Genomic DNA, 27,742 nt, shown 5'->3' with positions numbered 1-27,742 from the left:
AAAGATGGAGTCTGAAAGTGGTAGCAAGGAGGAGAAAGGAATATTTCAAATCTCTCTCTCTCTCTCTCTCTCATATCAGTGTTTTGGGGTGGGAAAAGGGAGGAAGGTGATACAAAATTTAAATGAAGTCAGAAGACTGCTAGAGAGGATGGCCAGAGACTCAGTGTTGTTGGAGGACACCAGGTCTCAGTGAGAGCAATTAGATGGAAGGATTTATAAGAAGAATCTGACAAGAATGAGGGGAGTTTGTTCATTATAGGATAGGAATTCCAGATCCTACTATGCTGGAAGCAAGTGGGAAGAAATGTAAGAAAAATACAAATTACTATGCCTGAGGTGGTAGGCAGGAGGTAGAATAGGGCTAATCCAGGTGTCCTAATATTCCAGGATTGACCCAGGGTTTGCTGAAGCCTCCTATTTTGCTGCCCAGGTTGGATAAATTTACAGAATATATAATCTCTTCCCCAAATAAGGGTTGTAGCTTGCCATAATCAGCACCCTAAGAAAAGTGTAATTCTTAAAAATCCCTTACATTTCAGTGAGATATCACATAATGCAGTATTAATTCTTTTAAAATAAAAGATTTAGACTTGCCAGTAGAAAATCTATTAAAATTAAGAATGCTAATTAAATGAAGTGACTATGGAGTCAACAAAGGGGAGGGTTTTTCCTCCTTGACATACTATTTAAATGACTATGGAATTCTGAAACAAAAAGAAAATTCATACAAAAGTTAAAAAAAAAAGGAAAAGCTACTGTCATTGGCAAAATGCATTCTTCTCTTATATGGCACATTACTGGTATTTATATTTTTGATTTACCTCTTTCACTTGCATCATCTACCAGAACGATTTCTTCTAGCATGTGTCTTGGTGATCGGTTTATTACACTATGGACAGTTCTTAGAAGTGTACTCCAAGCCTCATTGTGGAAGACAATCACCACACTTGTTGTAGGAAGATTATCTGGATATACCTTTGTTTTACATCTAGAAAAAACAAAATTGTAACACAAAACTTTACTAACACCTTTTCTGATTCCCCCCCGCTGCTCCCCTGATTATTTTACATTTACTTTATATACACTTGTATAAATAATGCTGTTTGCTTGCTCCTAATAAAATGTAAGTCCCTTGAGAGCCAGAAAGGTTTTATTTCTGTCTCTGTATCCCTACTTCTTAGCACAGCGCCTGGCACACAATAGGCACTCAATAAATGTTTGTTGATTAACAGTATACTCTTAGATTAGGGGTTCCTTATTCTTTTTTGTTCATGAGATTCCCCACTGGACAGTTGTTGTTCTATCAGGAAAAGCTGGCCAACAAAATACATGAGGATGGTTACAAGAGTCTATTACCTTACTCAGACAACAAAGAGAAGTTGAAAATGCTTTCTTAAAAAAAAATGAAGACAAAGTATTACCGAGTAGCTCTTTTAAAAGAAATTCTATTTTAGTAATCATAATGGCATCCTATAAATTTGAAAAACACTGTTAGATGCTAAGGAAACAAATAACAATGAATTGGTACATTTGTTTACTTAAATAGTGAATATTTTATTAGCACTAAAGATCAAAATGAAAATGCTAAGTGTTCATGCAACCCTTACAATCACAGGAAGTTTATGGGCCATTGGATATTAGGTGATAGAGTGGATTTATAGTACTGGACATGGAGGTGAGTTCAAATTCTTGCTCAAACACTTACTATTTTTACTAATTAGTAATCTTGGGCAAGTCACTTGACTTCTTCATCCCTGCAAAATGGACATAATAGTAGTGTCTACCTCACAAGGTTGTTGTGATAGGTAATAAGGTAAGATATGTAAGCATTTTGCAAATCTTAAAATACTATGTAAATGTTAAGTACTGTTATAATTTTATGGTAGCCTTATTACATTAAACTTATGAAAGAAAAAAATTGAATTATTTTAAGCTAACAATATTGCTACCCTTTCTGATAAGCATCTATTATGATAGGAAAAATTGCCATTATCCTCAAATTATCTTTTCAGATTAACTAGCATTTACATAATTACAAATAACATTGTAAACTTTCACCCCAAAAATATAGCTAGGCACCACTATAAAAAGTCGGACATAAAATTTTGGTTAGAAAATGTAATCTAAATATCAGAAAAATAAAAAATTCAAGAAAATTATTTATTAAGCTCCAGTCTAAGTAAGGTGCTACAAAGGATACACATATAAGACAGTTCCCCCAGAAGTTTTTAATTTAGTTGGGGAAATAAGGTTAAAGGGACCTCAAGAAAAACCATAATCTCTTAAGATTTAAAATATAGATAAGCAGGATATACATAAGTAGGCTGTAGCAAATTAATAATGATTCCACTTATGCAAGAAGTGTTATAAAAGACCTCATCCAGGTAAGAGTCAAGACTCATCATATAGTAAAGAGTAAGAAACAAATCATAATGTGAAGGATGAAATTGAATGTCTGAATGCAGCTCTGATATAGCTGTGGAATATGTGGAAACAAAGGCGTTATGTCCAGTGCAATGGGGTAGATTCCCTATGTTGGATTTATGTCAGGATGTGGACAAAAACTGCACAAAATGAGAAGGCAGAGATAGACAGATTATAGTTGAAAAGACTACCTAAATAGAGGAAATCACATTGAGTTACAAATGTTGATAAGACCACACATATGCAACAATTAGATAATAACAAAATAACAATCAGATAGCAACAAAAGGCAACTGATGCTAAATGAAATGATTCCTATGATAGGTAGTCTCTTAAAATGTACTGTCTTTTAGGTATTTCTTGTATATTAAAAAAAGCTGAGGACTTTCTGCCCCTCAAACCCCACCCCGCCCCCCCCAATGGGAAATTACTCTTTTTTTCTCCTACAAACTATGCTGTTTCCTGGAGTCTTTACTCACCTGTTCCTCCCCAACTTCCAATCCCCAATACCAACAATTTCCTGGAAAAAGAGTTGGAGGAGAACTTATTCTAGACATTTAAGAAAAAAAAGACTAAGCAAAAACAAATACCTATGAAGAATATGAGTATAAATTCCCATAAGAAAAACTGAAGGAGACAGAGAGAGTGACTAGGAAGGTGAAGGGCTGAGTATATCAGATATATAAAACACAGAAGCACCGAAAGACAGTCTAGACCTAGTACTGTCAGAAACTTTAAGGGAATATGTGCTCAAATTATATGGCAAAGAAATTAGACCAGAACACAAAGTAAGGGTAAATTGGAAATCATTTCTATGAGGACAGATACAGAGAGCTAATTTTTAGGACTTCCAGAGGGCACATGAAAAAGACCTAGGAATTTAGAGCATAAGCTTAATTTTAGCCAACTATATATATGTGATTCTTAGCCTCCAGGCCCCACTGTTCCACCACTCCACTACAACCAACCCTGAAGAAGCAGAAGACCACACAGGACTAAGAATAAACAAAACTGGTTACAATAAATACAATAATAGGGCAAAAAAAGTAATTGTTTCCTAATTGGTAGTTATGTGAAATAAGAGAAACTGTCTACTAACACATACAAACAATATAATAAAAACGACAAAAACTCCTTATTTTGTCTCCACAAGTAACACATAAGAATTATACCCAGAGAAATTCAAGAAAAGTAAAACACATGGTTTAACAATCTATATTTCTTAAACACAGAAAAGTAGATGGCAATTAAAAATCATGCAAAAGCTTTTTTTGTAGTGGCAAAGAACTGGAGATGGTAGATGTCCATTAACTGGAGAATAGCTGAATAAATTATAAATGTAATAGAATATTACTTGTGCTGTAAGAGTAACAAACACAGTAAATACGAAGAAGCATGGGAAGCTTTTACATGAACTGATACAAACAGCAATAAGCAGAATTACAAAAAAAAACAAAAAAAAATTCAAAACTGAATGTTGTGCAACTATAAAGAACTTCTTAGTCTCAAAGGACAGATATGAAAAGATGCCTCCCCTTTAAGTGTGGAACTGTATATAATGTTCAAATTTGTTCCAATGTATCGAATGACTTTAATGAATTATTATCCTCTTCTTTCTCTTTTCCTTTTTAAGCAAACTCTTATGGGGATGGTGCTCTGGAAGGGAGGGGGGAAGAATACAGAGGGAAATAGGTAATATAAAAACAAAAAACATCAAATAAATTTTATTTTGAAAAAGAAACAAAATACATGCTCATAGATTAGGGAATAGGGACACAAGCTATAACTCACGAATATAAGAAAATATTACTGAGCTATAAGAAACAATACGAAAAATTTAGAGACACATGGGAGCTTATATGGACTGATGTAAAGTCAGTACAATCAGAAAAAAACATTATATACAATGACTACAATACTGTAAATAAAAAGAACAAGAGAAAGTGAAATTAAATACTGTATATAATTAGGAGTAAGCTTGGCCCTAGAGAAGAGATAAGAAAATACACCTTCCCTTACTGCGTGTACTATCAGACTTGGTTGATATATTGTATACATTTACTTAAAAGATTTTTTTTACCTTTTTAAATTTTTTGCTACAAGGGATATACTCTAACGACATGGTTTTGAGTTATCATCCACAGGGATGGGAAGAAGTGGGAGACTCATATATTTGGAAATGAAAGTAAATTAAAAATAAAACGGCAATTTCTAAAATCTAATAAAATTTTAAAAGGTTAAGAAATCCTATACTTGGGTTAAAAAAACTAGTGTACAGATATAGGATGTAAAGAAATATAACTATAATGGAGTTAATGTAAAAAAAGAGCGGAGAGATTTAGCAGTTGCAATCTTAAACAGCATAAACCTTTATATAGCAGGCAAAAAAGCTAATATGATCTTAGGCTGCATTAAAAGAAGTATACTATCACTTGAGTATTATGGTCCGTTCTGAGCACTGTTTAGAAAGTACATAGATGTGAACTCGACACCATGCCATTAGAGGATGAGTAAAGGATCTGAAAATGTTGAAGAAGTGATATTAGAAGTAAACATCTTCAGATATTTGAAGAAATGTAACAAGGAAAAATGACCAGTTTTTTGTTCTGTTTTTAAGTTGTCTCCAGAAGGCAGATTATAAGGAGATAGATTTCAGTTCAAAATAAAGAAAACTTTCCTAGGATTTAGAGTTGCTCAAAAATGGAACTGGCAGTCCTTGAAAATAGTGAATTCTTCATATGTTGAAGTTTTTAAGTGGTGGTTAGTAATCACTTGTCAGGGATGTTTCAGACAAGATTCCTATTTCAGACATGAATTGGACTGGAAAAATTCAGAGGCATGATTTGATGACCCTGTTGGAATAAAGCTATCTAACTAAAAGATAAAGCCTTCTTTTTTAGATATTAGAAACATGACTCTTGAAAGCATGTTTTACACTACAAATAATTGTCAGAAAAAGAAGGCCATAATTAATGCACGAAGATCATAAAGAAAATGAGTGACAGTGGCTGTGGCATAAGAAACAAAAGTCATCAATAAAACACTTTTTAACTTTAGTTTCTACAATCTTTCTAATGATGGGAGCAGCTGGGTGGCACAGTGGATAGAGTCCCGGTTCTGAAGTCAGGAAGACTCATCTTCCTGAATTCAAAAATGGCCTCAGACACTTCCTAGCTGTATGATCCTGGGAAAATCATTTAATCTTGTTTGCCTCAATTTCTTCAACCTGTAAAATGAATTAGAGAAGGAAATGGCAAACTACTCTTAGTATCTTTGCCAAGAAAAGCCCAAACGGGGTCACAAAGAACAACAATTACTACAGCAAGGATGGAGCCTGGTACAGTGGAAGAAGAGCTGGCTCTGCAAACAGAAGATCTAGGTTCAAATCCTAACTCTGATGCTTACTACCTGGGTATGGCTTTGGGCAAATCACTTTACATCTTTGTCCTTCAATTTCCTCATTGAAATTGGGCCCATCAAAAGGGTCTCTAAGATATCTTCAGGCTCTAGATCTATTATCTTGACCTTCTTAAAGTCTACTGAACAAAATTAATTTTTTCCAAACATTACTGTGATGCACACACACAGAACTACAGATGCAGATGATGTCCTGACCTTATGAAATACTGTGAACCTAGTTTTTTTTTTTGAGAAAGTCCCTTGGGTTATTTTATTTGGTTAATACCTTTTATCTTTCTATCTTTCTTATCTTTCTTGCACCACTCTATACAACTACTTGTTTGTAAAATTAATTTGTAAGTCAAAGATGAAAATAAGTCTTCTCCCAAGTGATGTTCTTACCCTCCAGAAAATAGTTTTATTTCTTACAGTTTTTATCAACGTCTTGAATTTTAAGGAACACTGAAAACACTCATCACTAACACAATGAAACACAAATTTCTGTCAATTTCACATTATTTCAAGAATTTGTGCTAGGATATTTTGGAAAAAAATGTACTTTGGAGAGGCAGAGCCAAGATAGTAGAATATCAGGAAGAAGTATATCAAGCTCCCTTGCCTCACCTCCCACTCCTCCAAATAGATCAGAACGCATAGCAGACAAGGAAAATCACAGTGATTAATTTTTCCAGCCAAATCAGCATAGGGAGCAAGACAAGGAGGTCTGGGGACAGCATCTAGATAGGAATATGATGCCTGCATTCCAGCCCATGGAAAGACTGTGCACCAAGGCAAGAAGAGGTCCAAGATCCAGCACAGAGGGGCCTAAACTCAGGGTATGACAATAGGTGCTCTCTACCCAGTTTTGGGTCACTAATTTAGGGTAGCCTAAGGGAGCTATGCCTTGGGGTGTCATTATAAATTAAAAAGTAGTCCTAGGCCTTAAGCTCTGTAGAAGGAGTTGGATTTTGAACAGCTGCTGTGTGGCTCAGACCCCAGGAATGGAGCTGGTCTTAGTTCCAGTGTCCAGCCCAGTGTGAAACATGCAGCAGAATAACTACAGCAGTAATTCTAGACTTAAGGGAAGGCAGCATTTCTGTTACTTTGAACCAGCAGATCTTTCAAGCTGGCTGTTAGTGGCTGAGTTCAGCAGCAGTCCAATGGAATTCCAAAAGTTCAAACCCTTATACTCAAACCCAGATCAAGAACTTGCAGAGCTTAGATCAGAAGTGCAGAAATCAGACTTTGCCCTTGATCATACAACTTTTGGGAGCACTGAAAGATTGCAGGTCTCCCAGCCTGAGTTGTCCCTGACATCCTGGAATACCATAACACTCAATACCCCAAGAAAGCAGCAGCAGGACCAGCCCAGACCTTCTGCAGAACCAGGCCCTAAAATAAAGGCCAAAGTCAGGAAGTATGCTGGAAGAATGAGAAACAAAAAGAGAATGCTGTCATGAAAAGACTATTACAGTTACAGGGAGATATAACACTGGAAGAAGAGAATGACTTCAAAATAGGCCTCAAAGTAAAACATAGCTTGGGAAAGGGTTTACTACAATGCCTGCAAAAAATTATGCTGAATCATCACCCTGGACAATGGCAACTTCTGAAGAACATGATGTAAGTTGACACTTTCCCCTCAAACTGTCCTAAATGCCTTCAGTTTTTATAAAATTCTGCACAAAAGTAACATTCAAAATTCCACTTTTATTCAAACAAGGTTGAGATTCTCATATAACACCTTTTTCGTAAAAATCTCTTGTTGACTGACTAAGGTAATAGCTAGGCAGAAAGAAAGCAAAATATTCTCTAAAAAGGAACAGATTTCCATTTTTAGCAACAGAGTAGTATAATTTTACCATACTTGGATAAGCCTGAGGTTCTGAAAAAAATATTTTTGTGGACATTCAAACATCTCTGTTCATCAGAGATTTACTTTTGCGAGTAATATATGTTTAACTGACTTAAGGAAAAAAATTCCAGAAACTTAAGTTTTCCAGTCACCAAAAGTTTTATTTTACTGGAACCAAAGCATTACTATATATGCTTGAATAGTCAGCCTGTTCTTATTCTGATTAGATTCTGGGACATTTGATTTGCTCATATCTGATATAGTAAAAGTGGGTAAATTTTGACAATTTCATCAGATAAAAAACTGTTCTGGAAACGTACTTGCTCAGAAAGGAGTCTGTTGAAAAGGATACTAACTCTGACTACAATAATTTCAAAGACAAGCTTAACTGATTTAATCGAACTGTCATAACAAGGAGACCAACTGAATCTAAAAACCGCCTTAGTCATAAAAAGTTATCAACAGAAACTGGTCAGGAGCAAGATACACTAAGAACAGAAACGGAGGGTAAAAGGAAAGAAGCCAAAGAAGCCAAAAGAAACACCTAAACTGAAATGGAAGTGCAATAAAAGAGGATGAAACAAAAATGTGGTTACTCCAAGGAAAGCCTCCAAAGGACTCTAAGAAATGTTTCAAAGTTCTATGATTCCAGTCCTGGCCTCTCACCTGAACTTCAGTCCTATATCACTAACCATCTACAGGATACTTCTTAATGGATTTCCCCCAAACACCTCAAATTCACCATGTCTAAAAAACCCCTCATTATCCTTCTTCCTAAACCCACCCCTCTTGCAAACTTTTCTCTTTGTGCTGAAATTACCACTATTCTTCCAGTTTTCCAGTATCACTCTTCTTCATCCCACCTATCCAGTCACAGTTGCAAATCTTAGCATTTCTACCTTTACAACAACTCTTACATCTAACCCTTTTTCATCAGTCACACAAGCACCATCTTAGTTCTGGCCCTTATTAACCTTGGATTACAACAATGGCCTCCTAATTGGATTTCCTCAAGTGAATCCTTTACACACCCACCAAAATGATTTTACTTAAACACAAATCTAACCATGTCACTCCCCTATTCAATAAACTTCTGCTGCCTCTAAAATTAAATATAAAGCCCTCTGTTTAACTTTTAGAGTCCTTCACAATCTAGCCCTACTTAGATTTCTAGACTCATTCACTGTACACTGTATATACTCTTCATCCTGAGATCCAGCCAAACTGGCCTTCTTGCTGCTCCTCACATATAATATTCCCTTATCCTGTCTCCCTGCCTTTACCTTGGCCCTTCTTCATACCTTGAATTAACTCCCACTTTACCTCTGCCTCAGAATCCCTCTTTCCCAAGCACTACCTTTTTACATGAAGCCTTTCCTCATCCTAACTGCTACACTCTGCCACCCAAACTACCTTGTATTTATTATCATCCTCTTGGATCTTACAATCACACATAGCTTGCATGTTTATGAATTCTTAAATTCCCTTATCTAAACATACTTTATTGATATTCTCTCTCTCTCTCTCTCTCTTTCTCTCTCTCTCTCTCTCTCTCTCCCCCTTGCAACTCCAAATCCTGGAGGTGCTTAATAAATGTACATTGAATTGAATAGAATAAGGTTGTCTACCCAAATTCAATAGAGCCCAAGGAGAAGAACAAAGAAAGGATATCCTGGAATGACATAGGACTGAGACATGACAATGGGTAAAAACTCTGCTTAATACAAGTTGAAATTATTTTTGTCATTGAAAATATAAATGATTAGAGGGTACAATGAGTATCTGAAGGATCCTCACCATTTTTGCTGAAGAATCATAGGATTTATTATTATAGAGAGATCACACAATCTCATTTTACAGAAAATGAAACAAAGGCTCAGAAGGTTGAAATCACTTACCCAGGGTTACATAGAGAGTGAAATGAAAAGAGCTGGAAACATAACTAATACATATGTCTTTTAGGTCATAGCTACCTAACTAAAAACTACCAAAAGGTAAGAGAGAATTGGCTTAAAATTAAATATCCCTCACCAGAAGGATGAAAATCATTAACAACTCACATGTAAAACTTCATGAAATTCTTTTCTGGGCAATGCAAGTATCAGAGCTAAAACTGGGGCAGGGCTCCTTGGGGAACACTGATTTTAGAGGGAATAAAAATTTCAACTAATGCTTCTTTAAACATTGTTCAGTATTACCCCTACATTATGACAACACTTTCACTGCCCTTGCACAACAGAAACTAGTTAGCAAGAACTAGGGTTTAGTTAGCAAGAAGCAAAGGTTCCCAGAAGGCAAATTTCCTCTGAGGCTACTCCAGGTGAGTTCCTCACTCACACCCCTCCATGGAAGCTTCCCTAACAGCAACTGAAGCGGGGAGGCAGAGGACAGGAGCACAAACAATATCAGTTTGGTACCTCAGATATCAAAAGTGTAAGAGACAAGTATCACCACCCTCCTTTTACAAAAAGAATGAAGGAAACCAAGGTTTAGAGGTAAATCACATAGCAGATTAGTGCAAAGACAGGAAAATAAGAGAATAGAGCCAATTCTGCTTTCCACTGTCAATACTAGGGAAAGGGGAAGCTGAAAGAGCTACACTGCTAGGTATGACAGAAGGAAAGACTGAATGAATTGAATGCCTCTCTGCTAATAACAATTATAATCATCATATTAGCAGAGATGATATTTTAAGGTTTACAAAGAACTTTACGTACATTGTTTCATCAAACTCACCGAAACAGCACGTAAACTGCAAATCCTCATAATTGCTACAGTTACATGCTATAGAACCTTGCAGAACCTAAAGAGACTCGCCCATGGCTTCACTGCTAGTAAGCATGTGATCAATGACTTAAACTCAGGTCTCTGCTAATTCCAAATCCAGAGCTCTTTCCACTATACCACGCAACCCCAATTTATGATCATCACTCCATAAAACTCAGCTAAAAATCTCACTTCTTCCAGAGGGAGCAATTAGATCACCATCATCCAATTCTTAATTTATTCAGAAACCTCTCCCTTAAATAAGACTCAAGGAATCTCAGAATCAGAACAGATTTCAGTGGTCCTCATCATTCTTGTGTCTTCCTCATGAGATAAGCTTTGGATTTCTCTATGCATCTGAGCTTTTTTATTCATTTCTGTTTTCCCCTTAAAAATCTACTTCCATTCTTTCCAGAAACATTTCAACCTCACTGACGAGAGGAGAAATATGTTCCTACGTATCACTGATGTTATCTTCTAGACAAACCTACATTTTGGAATGTGTAATTATTTGACACTAACTCCAATACAAATATTACACAATCTCTGTATGACAAAAAGATATTTCATTCCTCCAAAGAGGCTATGTCTTTTTATAAAGATGAGGAACCAATCCTGTGCTCACCCCAGCTTTAGGCAGTACAAGCAGGAGAACTAACCAAGGGCAAGTCAGAATCTGGTACCTGTCTCATATGGAGGGCAGAGTTTCAAAGAAACTTCTATAAACTGTTGAAGGGGACAGAAGGTAAAGAAAAGGGAAGACATAAAAAGTCTTATAACTGGACAGTAAACAGTGGTCCCATAGAATAAAAACAACCTAAATTCTATTACATTCTGGGTCCTGCTCACTGTCCAAAATATATGCATTTGTATAACCCATATCAAATTGCTTGCCTTAATATGAGGGGGAAAGGAGAAGAGGGAGAGAATTTGGAACTCAAAATTTTGGAAGAAAAGAATGTTAAAATTGTTTTTACATGTAAGTGGAAAAAATAAAATATTAAATTAATTTTTTAAAGTCTGGAGAGAAAGGAATGGAACCTGGAGAGAAATGAAAAAATGTATGTGAGTGTATGTACGTATGTGCTCATTTTTCTTTCTTTGTTTCTTGTTGTAAGAGAAAGTCTGCTGTTTCTAATGAAGCTATTCTCACAATCTGCTTGAACAAGCCATTGTATACAAAGAGGTGATTTGGAAATGATTGTCACCTAAGTAACTAGTCATTCACTGTTTGTTAAGATATTGTCGGGGGTTTTTTTTTGTAATTTTATTTGGTGCCTGCCAGTCTAGTACATCTCAATTCTCTTTTCTTGATGATGTATTTATTATATATAGACATGAGGCTTCTTGTAACATAATTACATAACAATTATCTTTATGGTCTTATTGATTCATTATGACTACTGTTTATAAGTCACTCAAAGGGCAATAGAGAAATATGGAAGGTATGAATAAGCTGTAAAATAGCAACAACAATGAGCTATGAGCAAGAAGCCACATGAAAGATATCAAGGAAATATTTGACCAAAAAAAGGAGAAGAATATAATAGTCATACTGCAAAAGCAGTAGTTAACAGGCTGGCAGTTCATATACTGAAAACCATATGATGTTAAGAGACATAAAGGAAGGCCTCAAGCATGTTGGGTAGACCCCCTGTGGAAGGCTTATGGGAAGTCATAGATAAGAGTTCTACAATATGAGAAAGCACAGATGAGTTGCTGAAAAACAATTGGCAGGATTACCCACATAAGGAGATCACAAATCCTGAAGTGGGCTCCCAGGTCCTTATCTAGGTCCTTTGATCTATATAAGATTCCTGTTCAAGGGCCTAAGAAATACAAAACTGCCCTCAGCTAGTATCTGTAAGAAAGTCTTCTGTGTAAATCCAACTTCATTCCATTTTTATCTTTTTCCTTTACCCTTTCTAATACTGATAGACACTTTCTACTTATGTCTTAACTCTTTTCTGAGTCATCATTCTGTCAATACTAATATGGTATTATAATATAGTATTACTAATATAGTATTACTAATACATCAAGTCAACTTGTTTGTAGGTTGCTTTATTAATGTCTACTGAGGATTCATATTTTGCTTACCCTTGAGGACCATGTATTTTATTTCTTATTTATGGCCCTTTGGTACCTAGTAACCAAGAGCATATAAATGCCTATTAAGAAAACATACCACTTTACTTTTACATTAAGCTAATTAAAAGTGGTAGACTCCTACTACAGTGGTATTCTGGCCTCTACTTAAAGACTGACAGCAATAGGGAGCTCCATTCAATTTTGAGACAGCTTTAAATGTTAGGAATATTTTCCTTACACTGAACCCTTAGACAAGAAAGACAATCTAATTCCCTTTCTACATGACAGCCAGTTAAAGACATGATAGGTTCATGGGAAGTAGAACAAGATGAGGAAATAGAGATCATATGATTCAATCTCATTTTTTTAAATTTAAATTTATTTACTTAACATATTTAGTTTTCAGCATTGATTTTCACAACAGTTTGAATTACAAATTTTCTCCCCATTTCTACCCTCCCCCCCACTCCAAGATGGCATATATTCTGGTTGCCCTGTTCCCCAGTCAGCTCTCCCCTCTATTATCCCACTCCCCTCCCATCCCCTTTTCCCTTCCTTTCTTGTAGGGCAAGATAAATTTCTATGCCCCATTGCCTGTGTATCTTATTTTCTAGCTGCATGCAAAAAAATTTTTTTTTTTGTTTTTGAACATCTGTTTTTAAAACTTTGAGTTCCAAATTCTCTCCACTCTTCCCTTCTCACCCACCCTCCCTAAGAAGTCAAGCAATTCAACATAGGCCACATGTGTATCATTATGTATAACCCTTCCACAATACTCATGTTGTAAAAGACTAACTATATTTTGCTCCTTCCCAACCCATCCCTCTTTATTGAATTTTCTCCCTTGACCCTGTCCCTCTGTCCAAAGTGTTTGTTTTGGATTACCTCCACCCCCATCTGCTCTCCCGTCCATCATCCCGCCCCACCCCTTTTTTTAATCTTCCTCCCTCTTCTTTCATGTGGGGTAAGATACCCAATTGGGTATGTATGGTATTCCCTCCTCAGGCCAAATCTGATGAGAGCAAGGTTCACTCATTCCCCCCTCACCTGCCCTCTCCCCTCCTCCCATAGAACTGCTTCCTCTTGCCACCTTTATGCGAGATAATCCACCCCATTCTATCTCTCCCTATCTCCCTCTCTCAGTATGTTCCTCTCTCAACCCTTAATTTGATTTTATTTCTTTTAGCTATCTTCCCTTCATCTTCAACTCACCCTGTGTCTGCTCTCTCTCTTTTATATACATATATATATACACACACACACATAGATATATACATATATACACATTCACTTATATATATACATAAACATATATATATGTATATATGCATATTCCCTTCAGCTACCCTAATACTGAGGTCTCATGAATCATACATGTCGCCTTTCCACGTAGGAATGTAAACAAAACAGTTCAACTTTAGTAAGTCCCTTGCAATTTCTGTTTCTTGATTACCTTTTCATGCTTCTCTTGATTCTTGTGTTTGAAATTCAAATTTTCTATTCAGTTCTGGTCTTTTCACTGAGAAAGCTTGAAAGTCCTCTATTTTATTGAAAATCCACATTTTGCCTTGGAGCATAATACTCAGTTTTGCTGGGTAGGTGATTCTTGGTTTTAATCCTAGCTCCACTGACCTCTGGAATATCGTATTCCAAGCCCTTCGATCTCTTAATGTAGAAGCTGCCAGATCTTGGGTTATTCTGATTGGGTTTCCACAATACTCAAATTGTTTCTTTCTGGCTGCTTGCAGTATTTTCTCCTTGATATGGGAGCTCTGGAATTTGGTGACAATATTCCTAGGAGATTTCTTTTTGGGGTCTATTTGAGGAGGCGATCAATGGATTCTTTCAATTTCTATTTTGCCCTCTGGCTCTAGAATATCAGGGCAGTTCTCCTTGATAATTTCTTGAAAGATGGAATCTAGGCTCTTTTTTTGATCATGGCTTTCAGGTAGTCCAATAATTTTTAAATTATCTCTCTTGGATCTATTTTCCAGGTCAGTGGTTTTTCCAAGGAGATATTTTACATTGTCTTCCATTTTTTCATTCCTTTGGTTCTGTTTTATAATATCCTGATTTCTCATAAAGTCACTAGCTTCCACTTGCTCCAATCTAATTTTTAAAGTAGTATTTTCTTCAGTGGTCTTTTGGACCTCCTTTTCCATTTGGCTAATTCTGCCTTTCAAGGCATTCTTCTCCTCACTGGCTTTTTGGAGTTCTTTTGCCATTTGAGTTAGTCTGTTTTTTAAGGTGTTGTTTTCTTCAGTGTATTTTTCAGTATTTTTTTGGGTCTCCTTTAGCAAGTCATTGACTTGTTTTTCATGGTTTTCTCTCATCCTTCTTATTTCTCTTCCCAATTTTTCCTCTACTTCTCTAACTTGCTTTTCAAAATCCTTTTTGAGCTCTTCCATGGCCTGGGAACAGTTCATGTTTTTCTTGGAGGTTTCTGTTGTAGGCTCTTTGACTTTATTAACTTCTTCTGTCTGTATGTTTTGGTCTTCTTTGCCACCAAAGAAAGAATCCAAAGTCTGAGACTGAATCTGGGCGCGTTTTTGCTGCCTGGCCATATTCCCAACCAACTAACTTGACCCTTGAGTTTTTCAGTGGGGTATGACTGCTTGTAGACTAAAGAGTTCTATGTTCCACGTTTGGGGGGGAGGTGCCAGCTCTGTCACACCAGCACTACTCCTTCCCCAAGAACCCCCAGCCCGGACTGGGCTTAGATCTTCAGCAGGCTGTGCACTCCTGCTCTGATCCACCACTTAATTCCTCCCACCAGGTGGGCCTGGGGCTAGAAGCAGCAGCAGTTGTAGCTGCCCCACCTCCGCTGCCCCCCTGGGGCTGGAAGCTAAACCACGAACTCCTTCCACTCCCGCAGCTTTTCCCACTAACCTTCTCAGCAGTCTTTGGTGTTTGTGGGTTGAGAAGTCTCGTAACTGCCGCAGCTCACTGATTCAGGGCGCTAGGGCCCGCTCCGCCTGGTTCCTGGTCTGGTTGGTCCGCGCTGCTCGCACTGGGCTCTGCTCTGCTCCGCTCCCAGCTCCCAGCTCCCAGCTCCGTGTGGGACAGACCTCACCCAGAGACCATCCAGGCTGTCCTGGGCTGGAGCCCTGCTTCCCTCTGCTGTTTTGTGGGTTCTGCAGTTCTAGAATTGGTTCAGAGCCATTTTTTATAGGTTTTTGGAGGGACTCGGCAGGGAGCTCACGCTGGTCCATGCTTTCCAGCCGCCATCTTGGCTCCTTCAATCTCATTTTTTAAGAGGAAGCTGAGGCCAAGAAGAACTAAATAGCTTACCCAATGTAACAGAAGTAGTAAGAAATATAGCTAGGACATGAACTCAGATGTTCAGAAACTAAATCTAGTATTCTTCCACTTTGCTATGATTGACTGGAATAATCCCACCATTCTTGTAATCTCTTCTGGTTTCATTCTAGCTTGGTTAGTTTCTCTTCACAAACAGTACATTATATTAAGTTATACCAACTAGGAAAATACAAAACTGTTAACAGTAACAAACCAATGAAGAAATGTATCTAACTTGAGTTTGTAGTGTATACACAGTGATTTATTGTTTCAATGGATTTATCTATAGCGTAAATTAATATTTTTGATGGATTATATTTCTATCCTTCTACCCAGCTTCAATGCATGGCATATCTTCGTAAGTCTATGTTTCCTATGTGGCCTTTTCTCATTAAGCATCTTTTTCTATGATTTGGGGGTGGGGGGTGATCCCAGGCTAACATCAAAACCATTTATATAAGTAGCTCTGGGTATGAATATCTGGAGGGTGTGAAAGAAGGGAGGGAACTTTTAAAAAAGGGTAAAACTAAACATCTCAATGGATAAGAGTTCTCCGCTAAACAAAAGGTAAGGGTCCTCATTAAAAATGAAATGGGTAACTTCAATTACATAAAATTGAAAAGTTCTGCTTAAGCAAAAGAAATGCAGCTAGAATTACAAGAGAAGTAGTTATCTGGGAAACATTCTTTGTAGAAAATATCTCTATGTTATCTAAGATATACAGGAAATCAATACAAACAAATAAAAACAAAAGCCATCCCCAGTGGGTAAATGGTCTAAATGCCTAGCACACAGCAGACACTGAAAAATACTTGTTGGTTGATCCAAGTACAAAGGATTCAGGAAGGAAAATGCTATCCACATCCAGATAAAGAACTGATGGGCTCTGAATGCAGGTTGAAGCATATTTTTTTACTTACTTTATTCTTTTTCATGGTTTTTTCCCTTCTGATCTGCTTCTTCTTTCACAATTGTGCCTAATATGGAAACACGTTTTACATGAAAGCACATGTATCAAATTGTTTACTATTTTTGGAAAAGGATAGAGGAGGGAGAAAGAAAACTTTGGAACTCAAAATCTTCTAAAAATGAATGCTATAAATTGTGTTGACATGTGATTGGAGAAAAAATAAAATACTATTAAAACACTTATGGGTTGACTAATTCAAAGTATATGAACAAACATTTTTCAAAAAGCAATGCAAGATATTAGCAGCCATGTGAAAAGAAATTCCTCCAAATCACAAACAAAAAAAATGCAAATTCAAACAACTCTTGAAATTTCACCTCATATTCATTAGATTGGCAAGAATGATAAAAGTCAAAAATGATAAATGTGAGAAGGGACTATAAGAAAGACACTATTAAGCACTCTTGGTGGAGCTGTGAAATAGTTCAACCTTTCTGGAAAATAATTTGGAATTAGACTAAAAATCACTAAATTGCAAATGACTTTTAGTCTAGGGATGGTACACAACCAGGCATATACCTCAAGAAAATCAAAGTCAGAAAGGAAGATCCTACATAAACAAAAATATATTTCTAGTAGCACTTTTGTAAAAGCAAGCTGGAAGTAAAGTGAATGCCCATTGACTGGGAAATGACTGAACAAATTGGGGTATAGAAATGCATGGAATATTATCGCACCATAACAAATGACAAATATGAAGAATTCAGAAAAAACTTGTTAAGATTTGTAAGAACTGATGTGGAGCAACGTAAAAAGAATCAGGAAAAAAAAATTCACAGGAACACCACAATAAGTAAAAGAAAAAAAAAACAGTAAAAGACTTTCTGAACTCTGATAAATGCATACCTCTAATCTATAGATAAAGATGAGGGATAAGAGGTGCTGAAAGAGGCATACATTTTCAGACACATTAGCCAATGTGTTGTTTTGTTAAATTGCATTTATTAATAACAAGGAACATTTATAAAAAGTATGGCGGGGAGGGGGGGAATCTGAGGGGTGTCACTCTAGAAAGTCACAATGATGTTTTTAAAAAAAGAAAAAAAATACATTACATAACAAAACAAAACCATGTCTCCAAAATCCTCTCATTTTAAGAGGCTTGAAATTGGTTACTTCTAAAACAGAGACTTTGATTTATTAATCAAGCAGACTATTTGCTATCATAACAAATTCTGTGCTTTCAAGTTATAAGAAAAGAAATTGTTAAAAAAAAAAAAAACCACTGGATTTACCTCTAGGAGTAGAGGAAAAGGTAGCAGAAAGAAGAGTAGAGTCTAGGCACATTATTTTGTTTTATCCAGACTAATCCTTCCTTATCAAGACTGGACCATTGTAGGAGACAAGGAATCTGTGGAAGACTTTATATGGAAAGACAGGGTGAACAAAAAAGGGTCTCTCTTAGTTTCAACTATAATAATGACTGTTTGACTTCGGCGATCAGAATCTTATGTGACACCTATTCAACTACATAATGACACCATCTTAAATTCAGCCAGCCCAACCCACTCATCTGTAACAAGGTGACTCTCTGGGTTGAATTGCATATGGCAATCTATTTAACAATAACAACAAAAAAGGACAGCCATAATTGTATCATTGAAATGTCTCTCTTGATTCAGCCGTTGATGCTACAGGTGGCAGTTTGGGGTCTTTATCTGGGTTATTGCTAGAAAAGTGATCCAATTCTTATGCAATAACAGTTCTTTTCTGCTACTACATTGTAGTTCTCTTTGCACTGGTGTTCAACATTTATACTCAGCCCTCCACAGGCTACAACCATATAAATGCTTCTTAGCAAAGATGTAGAAATACTAAAATTCTTTATAACCTGTTTTCTAAGGCAAACAGGTCTTTTTACTTTAGAAGGAATATTACAGTGTTTGAAAGTCACAGTTCTGAAGCTCAGAACTGATGGCATCTTAATACCAATCTGACTGTTTGAAAGTTAAGTTAGTAATTTAGCGATTTAATTCATCAAACACGTTCAGGAGCTAAGGTGCTGGAAATTCAGGACACACTGCTCTTCATTTAAATTTTAAAATGTTATAAGTCAAGTACTTACCCTTCTAACCTGACATCCGGCAAAGTTCTGTTGAGTGCAATCATTTCACTTGCCATTAAATTGAACTGATTGATTTTAAACATCTCTTTCATCTTTTCTTGATCCTCTTTAGGAATGGCAACTGGTTTCCCCATTTCTCCAGGGCCTTCATGTGGTTTTTGTACTGGTTCTAGAACTAAAAATAAGGAGGCAATTTAACTAACAAATTATTAATTTTACAGAAATTAACCAATCTGTTTTTCTGTTTTACAAAATTAGAGTTAAACTATCTAATTATAATTGCTCAACATGACTCCCCCCAAAAAGCTACATATTTAAAAAATTAGATTCCCAAATACAACTAATGGTGGTGGGGGATACTTGACAATTTTTTAAATCTTTCTAGTGAAGGGCTACTGACCCCATAGAAAGATTCAATTAGTTAAGGACCACACACAAGTTAAAAGTCCCTTAACTAAAGCAACTTTTTAAAAGAAATACAAAACATTCAGCTTACCTCTTCTCTATAATTAAGAACAAGGAATATAAAACTTTACTCAAAAAATGGAAAAAGCAAGCAGGAATGTATTCCAGCTCCATGTTATATTCATTTAAGGGGGAAGAAAAAGTAATGAGAAGAGAACACAAGGGGAAGAAAGGATGGGATAGAAGTTAAGGAAGGGATATAATGATAAGAAAGTAAGAAAGGGAGTAGTATATTGTGGTAGAAAAGGGGTAATCAGTAGTACTCAATAAATTATGATTAGTATGCAAGTTGGAAAGCTATAATCTCCCTTTGAAATTTCAATTAGCTCCTTCAACAATTAAATACTAAGCAGAAAACTTTTAGTACTCTGAGAATAAGATCAGTTCCCTTCAGGGGAGGAATTACACTCTAAGATTGCCAGAGAAGGTACTTAGAGTACTTTCCACAAGATGGCTGTGGGAATCCCTTCATGCGCATAATACAAAACAATCTGAAAATGTGGGTATAGTGTTAAATTCCAAATATAATTTTTTTTCAAACCACAAAAAACAACCACGTTTGCCAGGTATGGTGACCCATACCTAGTCCTTGACGCTGGGGAGATCTGAGGCTGGTGGATCACATCAATCAGATATTTGCACTAAGTCCAGCCACAAATATGGTGAACCCCTGGGAGAACAGGACCACCAGTCTGCTCAAGGGAAGGCAAACTGACCCAGGTCAGAAAACAAAGAGCAGGTTGCAGTTTCTGTGTCAATCAGTACTGGGATTTAACATGGCCTGGCTGCTGCAATTTCCGTCTAGTCTAGAGAGGGAGACCTGGCCCTCTCCATTACTCCAAAACAACAAAACACATTCAAGGGAATAGTTGTAGTATAGTGGAAAGCCCTTGACTTGGAAGGCAGAAGACCAAGATCCTAGTTTGGTTCTGCCACTAATTCACTACGATTTTAAAACAAGCCATTTAATTCAATTCAGTATTTATTTTAGCAGCATCTATACTCTCCAAGACATGCTGCTGGGTACTGAGGTCACAAAGGTAAACTGATACTGCTCTTGCCTTCATGAAGCTTACACCTATTAGAAAGTATGATAAGGGAAAAGTCAACATATGTTCAATGCTATATAAGAATACTTGAGAAAAATGAGCACTTTTCAGGTTGGAGGAAAAGGAATGGCTTCATAGAGGAGTTGGCACCTGGGATGAATTTAAAAGAAAAAAATACTATTTCAATAGGTAGGAGAAATGAAAAGTGATCTATTTATTACTCAACAAACATTTATCAAGTGCCTACCTATGTTCTAGGCACTACTTGGCTTTAGGGATACAATTACAATGAATACAAACAATCCCTACTCTCAAGTGCCTTAATTTCTATGGTCTTTCACATTTATATGACTTTGGAACCACAAAATCAAAATAATCAAGCACGTATTAATTAAGTTTCTACTTTGTGTCAGTTACTCTTCTAAGTACTATGAACTGAACAACAAGAACAAAAGAGTCCCTTTTTACCAGGGTTCTTACTCTCTAGGAACTTACATTCTAATGGAATAATCACCATTAGCCAAAAAAAGCCATATGACCACTTTGTATTTTACAGTCTAGTATTTACTCAAATTGATCTATAACCTCATAAATTCAGGGGTTACCTCTAATAATGCCAAATGCAACCAATCTATGCCTGACAATACTATGCAACTCTTATCCATGTTCTCTCAAAAGTTCAACACAGGAGGGCCCCAATGATCTGGGATAGAGACCTTCCTTGTTTTTTCTTGACAATGAAAGGGCTGTTATCCCTCACTCTTGCCACAGGACCAGCTTATCCATCAGCTCTCCCTGTTGTGTAATTCCTTGATTATATCTCTTACTTGTGTTCTGTTTCAGAGCCCCTCCCTGGTTATACGCTGCATCTGCTCACATCAACCATATGTACCACCTGTCCATTGCCTTTTGCGTGATACTCATTTTTAGTTCTTCAGAGGTCATGACATTACATGTCTCAATGCCACACAGAAACAATAATAAAATGTTAGCAATGAAAAGTTGGGCCTTTGCTTTCATGGGAAGCTTGGGATCAGCAAAAGCTTCACAGTCTCTCAAAAGCAATCCAGCCTATTCTCTTAACTCTGAACTTGTCTCACAGCCCATCTGTCCCAGGGGCAAGTAGGTGGCGCAGTGAGTAGAGCACTGGCCCTGGAGTCAGGAGGACCTGAGTTCAAATATAAGGGGGGGGGGGCTGATGGAGGGGAGGGCAGATGGGGGTGGAGGTAATCAAAACAAACACTTTGGAAAGGGGACAGGGTCAAAGGAGAAAATTCAATAAAGCAGGATGGGTTGAAAAGGAGCAAAATGTAGTTAGCCTTTCACAACATGAGTATTGTGGAAGGGTTATACATAATGATACATGTGTGGCCTAGGTTGAATTGCTCGACTTCTTAGGGAGGGTGGGTAGGAAGGGAAGAGGGGAGAGAATTTGGAACTCAAAGTTTTAAAATCAGATGTTCAAAAAAAAAAAGTTTTTGCATGCAACTAAAAAATAAGATACACAGGCAATGGGGCGTAGAAATTTATCTTGCCCTACAAGAAAGGAAGGGAAAAGGGGATGAGAGGGGAGGGGGGTGATAGAGGGGAGGGCTGACTGGGGAACAGGGCAACCAGAATATAAGCCATCTTGGAGTGGGGAGGAGGGTAGAAATGGGGAGAAAATTTGTAATTCAAACTGTTGTGAAAATCAATGCTGAAAACCAAATATGTTAAATCAATAAATTTAAATTAAAAAAAAAAACAAAAAGAAAATAAAAAAAATAAATAAAATTAAGTCAATGAGTGCACTACACATTGACTTTAGGTCTGGCCCCTATTTCTATCTAGTTTAGTCAAATTTTTTAATCAGTCAACAATCATTTATTAAGTATTTGCTATGTGCCAGGTACTGAGCCAAATGCTGAAAAAAGGCAAAAAAAACCTGTCCCTTTTTGCATGGACACTTCTCTCAATTTGTCTTCTTACCTCTATAAAAATCGTTGTCTTTGAAAAATTTATTATTTAACATCCAGAATCAGAGAATGTGAAAAGTATGCTTTGAAGATCATCTAGCCTAGCGGTTTCTAAATTATGGGCTACAGATTCCTAGATACCCACAGAATTTACTACGCAAGGGCACAGGGAGTATAGTCACTTGCAAAATCAATCATGTGGGTATTCAAAATCCCTAGGTGTTATTTTTCGGCAGCTATACCAAAAAACCATTAGATTACAAAAATTCTTCACTGTCTTCCACAAACATTAGGTTACACTGAGAAATACTATTTTATAACTATCATCTTTATGTAAATGACTCCTAATCTAACTTTCCCCACACTAACCTTTTTCTTGAGCTTCAGTTTCACCTACTGATCACCTATATCTAGATGACATACTAGCATCTCAAACTCTAAACTCTAATGTCAAAGTTTTTAAATCAAATTGGTGAATTATACCCCCAAAGCAGCTTTTTCACTTTTTGACTTTCTCTACTATTACTAATCTCACCATACGTGCTCAAAACTTGTCTTTTTTGAAACCTTCCTTATTAAGTTTGTCAACAAATCTTGTCTGTGCTTCTAATTCTCCTCTGCATCCTCTTCTTTTACATTTCCATGGCTACCATTCCAACCCTTACTACCATATACCTGATATACTACAAAAGTATTTTAATTGGTCTTTCTGCCTCCTGCCTCTTCCCCTCTACAATTTTTCTTGCATACTGCCATCAGATTTATTTTCCTAAAAAGAACACTTTAAATATGTCACTCCTCTGTTCAACAACCTGCTATGGCTCCCCACAAACCTGGTAAAAAACACATGGAAGGGAAAAGCAGTATAAACAAAACCACATTCAGTGAACGACAGCTACACCCGCCACAAAACCATAGGCAGTGAGGTAAACTGTTTCAGATAGGTATTTGAGAGGAAAGCATAAAGGTAAAACAGACCACTCTCCTGGTCCAACCACCCCCCAAATACCAAAACTAAGCCATTTTCATTCACTGCTTCCCTCCCACAAAACCTTTTGACAATAAAGGGATGAAAACCAGCAGCCATAGGGATAACTTATTGCTGATGATCTGTTGATCACTTTAACACTGGTGCTACACAACTTTTAATTAATACATAAGATTATACTACTTGTCTCAATGCTTTAGGCAGTCTGCCCTCAACATTGTAAAACCCCTATCCCACAATCTTCTGGATTCTTGGCCTCAGGGCCTTGGTCCCCCTGCTCCCAAGGAGTCTTTCTATGGCTTTTCATCTTGGGGCTTGGAGGGATTGGGATCTGATCTCCTGATCCGGAGGCAGGGAACCTGTGGCCTTGAGGCCACCTTCTTGGTCCTTGGATGTGGCCTTTACAGGACAAATCCTTTTTTTTCATTAAGGGGATTTGTCCTGTGAAGTTTCAATTCAGTCAAAGGGCCACAACTGATGACCTACAGGGCCACATGGGGCCTTGAGGCCCCAAGTTCCCCACCCTTGCAACATGGTCCTACACTTCCTCACCTGTGAAATACCTTAAATACTGTAATAGTTCAAACGATCTATAATCTCATGGTTGGATGTTCCCTCAGTCAAGGTAAGTTACCATATTTCCCCATATATAAGATGCACCTTAATTATGGGGCCCGATATTTGAAAAAAAAGTGTATTACATAAAGTTATTGAACTCAAGTTTTATTCATCGGCTCATAGCTTTCAGGCATCTTTTGGGCAAGTCTGGTGTGTGTACACATGTTTAATCCATTCCATTTCATAAACCTGAAGCACCCAATTGTGTCCTCCTTTGAAATCAGTAACTTCTTTTTCATCAACAACTTCTTTTTCATCAGCAATTCTTGCCTCATGCTGAACTATCTTTGTGGACACAGGAATTCCAATTGCCCTTTGCTCTTCAATCCATATCTTCAACTCCCTCTCTAAATCAGACCATTTTGCCAACTTGCCGCTCATGGCCTTCTTCTGCCGTGGCGTTTTCAGTAGGCTTTCTTCTTCCTGTAGCCAGTCTTGGATTGTTTTCTCAGTTGGAGGAGGACCAAACTTACGTTCAGCAGAATGATTTCCATTCACTTTTGCAAACTGGATCACTTTTAACTTGAATTCGGCACTGTATGAAAATCTTTTCTGAGCCATTTCTGGGCAGAACGTGAAAAAACATAACCTAATATACCGGTAACAAATAAGCGCAAAGACAAGAAGTGTGAAAAAGCAGGAAATGCAAGTAAAAAAATTTACAACAATGAGTGCAAAAACAAGAGTGAAAAAGTGGGAAATGCAAGTTTAAAAAAATCTACAACCACTCTATAAGACGTACCCAGTTTTTAGACCCCAAATTTTTCGAAAAGGGGTGCAGCTGAGATGGCGGCTGGAAAGCAGGGACTTCCATGAGCTCCCCTCCAGGTCCCTCCAAAAACCTATAAAAAATGGCTCTGAACAAATTCTAGAGTTGCAAAACCCACAGAATAGCAGAGGGAAGCAGGGCTCCAGCCCAGGACAGCCTGGATGGTCACTAGGTAAGGTCTATTGCATGGAGCTGGGAGCAGAGCCCAGCATGGGCTATACCTGGACCAACCAGACTGGGGGCTGGGAGGAACAGGCCGTAGTGCCCAGAATCAGTAAGCTGCAGCAGTTACCAGATTTCTCAACCCACAAACACCAAAGACAACAGAGAAGGTTAGTGGGAAAAGCTGCAGGGACAGAGTGAAAGGAGTTTGTGGTAAGGTCACCGCCCCAGGGGCAGCAGAGAAAGTGCAGCTCTGAGGACAGAACTACAGCTGCAGTTGCTTCAGGCTCCAGGCCCACCTGGTGTGAGGAATTAAGTGGTGGGTCAGAGCAGGAGTGCAGAGCCTACTTAAGATCTGAGTCACAGTCCGGGTTGGCGGTTCTTAGGGGAGGAGAAGGGCTGGTGTGGCAGAGCTTCCTGTGTGGAAATAGCTCTGAAAACAATAGTGCGGCCCCTCAAGCTTGGGACAAAGTACTCTCTACTTTACAAGCAGTCAAACAAGACAAAAAACTCAAGGGACAAGTAGTTGCCTGGGAACATGGCCAGGCAGCCAAAACAGACTCAGATTCAGACTCAGACTTTGGAATCTTTCTTTGGTGACAAAGAAGACCAAAACACACAGCCAGAAGAAGTCAACAAAGCAAAGAGCCTATATCAAAAGCCTCCAAGAAAAACATGAATTGGTCTCAGGCCATGGAAGAGCTCAAAAAGGATTTGGAAAAGCAAGTTAGAGAAGTAGAGGAAAAATTGGGAAGAGAAATGAGAGTGATGTGAGAAAACCATGAAAAACAAGTCAATGACTGGCTAAAGGAGACCCAAAAATACACTGAAGAAAATAATACCTTAAAAATAGACTAACTCAAATGACAAAAGAGCTCCAAAAAGCCAGTGAGGAGAAGAATGCCTTGAAAGGCAGAATTACCCAAATGAAAAAGGAGGTCCAAAAGACCACTGAAGAAAATACTACTTTAAAAATTAGATTGGAGCAAGTGGAAGCTAGTGACTTGATGAGAAATCAAGATATTATAAAACAGAACCAAAGGAATGAAAAAATGGAAGACAATGTGAAATATCTCATTGGAAAAACCACTGACCTGGAAAATAGATCCAGGAGAGATAATTTAAAAATTATTGGACTACCTGAAAGCCATGATCAAAAAAAGAGCCTAGATATCATCTTTCAAGAAATTATCAAGGAGAACTGCCCTGATATTCTAGAGCCAGAGTGTAAAATAGAAATTGAAAGAGTCCACCAATCACCCCGTGAAAAAGATCCCCAAAGGAAAACTCCTAGGAATATTATCGCCAAATTCCAGAGCTCCCAGATCAAGGAGAAAATACTGCAAGCAGCCAGAAAGAAACATTTTGAATATTGTGGAAACACAATCAGGATAACACAAGATCTAGCAGCTTCTACATTAAGGGATCAAAGGGCTTGGAATATGGCATTCCAGAGGTCAATGGAGCTAGGATTAAAACCAAGAACCACCTATCCAGCAAAACTGAGTATCATGCTCCAAGGCAAAATATAGACTTTCAATAAAATAGAGGACTTTCAAACTTTCTCAGTGAAAAGACCAGAACTGAATAGAAAATTTGACTTTCAAACACAAGAATCAAGAGAAGCATGAAAAGGTAAACAAGAAAGAGAAATCATAAGGGACTTACTAAAGTTGAACTGTTTTGTTTACATTCCTACATGGAAAGATGATATGTATAATTCATGAGACCTCAGTATTAAGGTAGCTGAAGGGAGTATACATATACATATAGACAGAGGACACAGGGTGAGCTGAATATGAAGGGATGATGTCTAAGAAAACAAAATAAAATTAAGGAATGAGAAAGGAATATAATGAGAGAGGGAGAAAGGGAGAGACAGAATGGGGTAAATTATCTCACATAAAAGTGGCAAGAAAAAGCAGTTCTGTAGGAAGGGAAGAGGGGGCAGGTGAAGGGGAATGAGTGAATCTTGCTCTCATCAGAGTTGACCTGAGGAAGGAATAACATACACACTCAATTGGGTGTCTTACCCCACAGGAAAGAATGAGGAAGGAGATAAAAAAGGGGATAATAGAAGGGAGAGCAGATAGGTAAGGGCAGGAGGTAATCAAAAGCAAACACTTTTGAAAAAGGAAAGGGTCAAGGAAGAAAATTGAATAAAGGGGAATAGGATAGGATGGAGGGAAATATAGTTAGTCTTTCACAACATGAGTATTGTGGAAGGGTTTTGCATAATGATGCTTGTCTTCTTAGGGAGGGTGGGTGGGGATGGAAGAGTGGAGAGAATTTGGAACTCAAAGTTTTAAAAGCAGATGCTCAAAAAAAATGTTTTTACATGAAACTAGGAAAGGCAATGGGGCATAAAAATCTATCTTGCCCTACAAGAAAGTAAGGGAAAAGGGGATGGGGGAAATGGGGTGACAGAAGAGAGGGCTGACTGGGGAATGGGGCAATCAGAATATAGGCCATCTTGGAGTGGGGGGAGGGAAGGTAGAAATGGGGAGAAAATTTGTAATTCAAACTTGTGAAAATTAATGCTGAAAACTAAAAATATTAAATAAACAAACAAATAAAGAAAAAACCATTAAAAATAAAAATAAGACAGTTAAAAAAAAAGAAAAGGGTGCATCTTATACAATACGGTACAATTTATCTAAGGCCTCTTATCCTTATGCAATTGTTGTCTCTTGTAGATCCTCCCATCGAAAGTCTATTCAACATGAAATAAAATTAAATTGTGATTAGTTATTACATTGCCTTGTTAGATTTAGATAAATCCTAAAAAGCTTTCACACTATGCACTGAATGTGCATATAACTAATTGGTAATTTAAATATTAAATGTTTCTGATTATTTCTATAAA

At 37.4% G+C, this 27,742-nt stretch overlaps 1 protein-coding gene across 1 annotated transcript in view; it reads right to left on the bottom strand.

Annotated features, from left to right (window-relative positions):
• The window catches only part of GALNT1 (polypeptide N-acetylgalactosaminyltransferase 1), a 179,074-nt gene that overhangs the window by 79,825 nt on the left and 71,507 nt on the right, over window positions 1-27,742 (bottom strand). The window contains exons 3-4 of the mRNA XM_036765028.1: window positions 18,871-19,045; window positions 822-988 (exon numbers count right to left, since the gene is read on the bottom strand). Coding sequence (XP_036620923.1) covers window positions 822-988; window positions 18,871-19,045 — 342 coding nt within the window. The remainder of the gene's footprint in view (window positions 1-821; window positions 989-18,870; window positions 19,046-27,742) is intronic.

The sequence above is a fragment of the Trichosurus vulpecula genome, chromosome 1, assembly GCF_011100635.1.
Source record: "Trichosurus vulpecula isolate mTriVul1 chromosome 1, mTriVul1.pri, whole genome shotgun sequence".
In the NCBI taxonomy this organism is placed as follows: Eukaryota; Metazoa; Chordata; class Mammalia; order Diprotodontia; family Phalangeridae; genus Trichosurus; species Trichosurus vulpecula.
The sequence above is the reverse complement of the archived record's forward strand: the minus strand, read 5'-3'. Positions and strand labels throughout refer to the sequence as shown.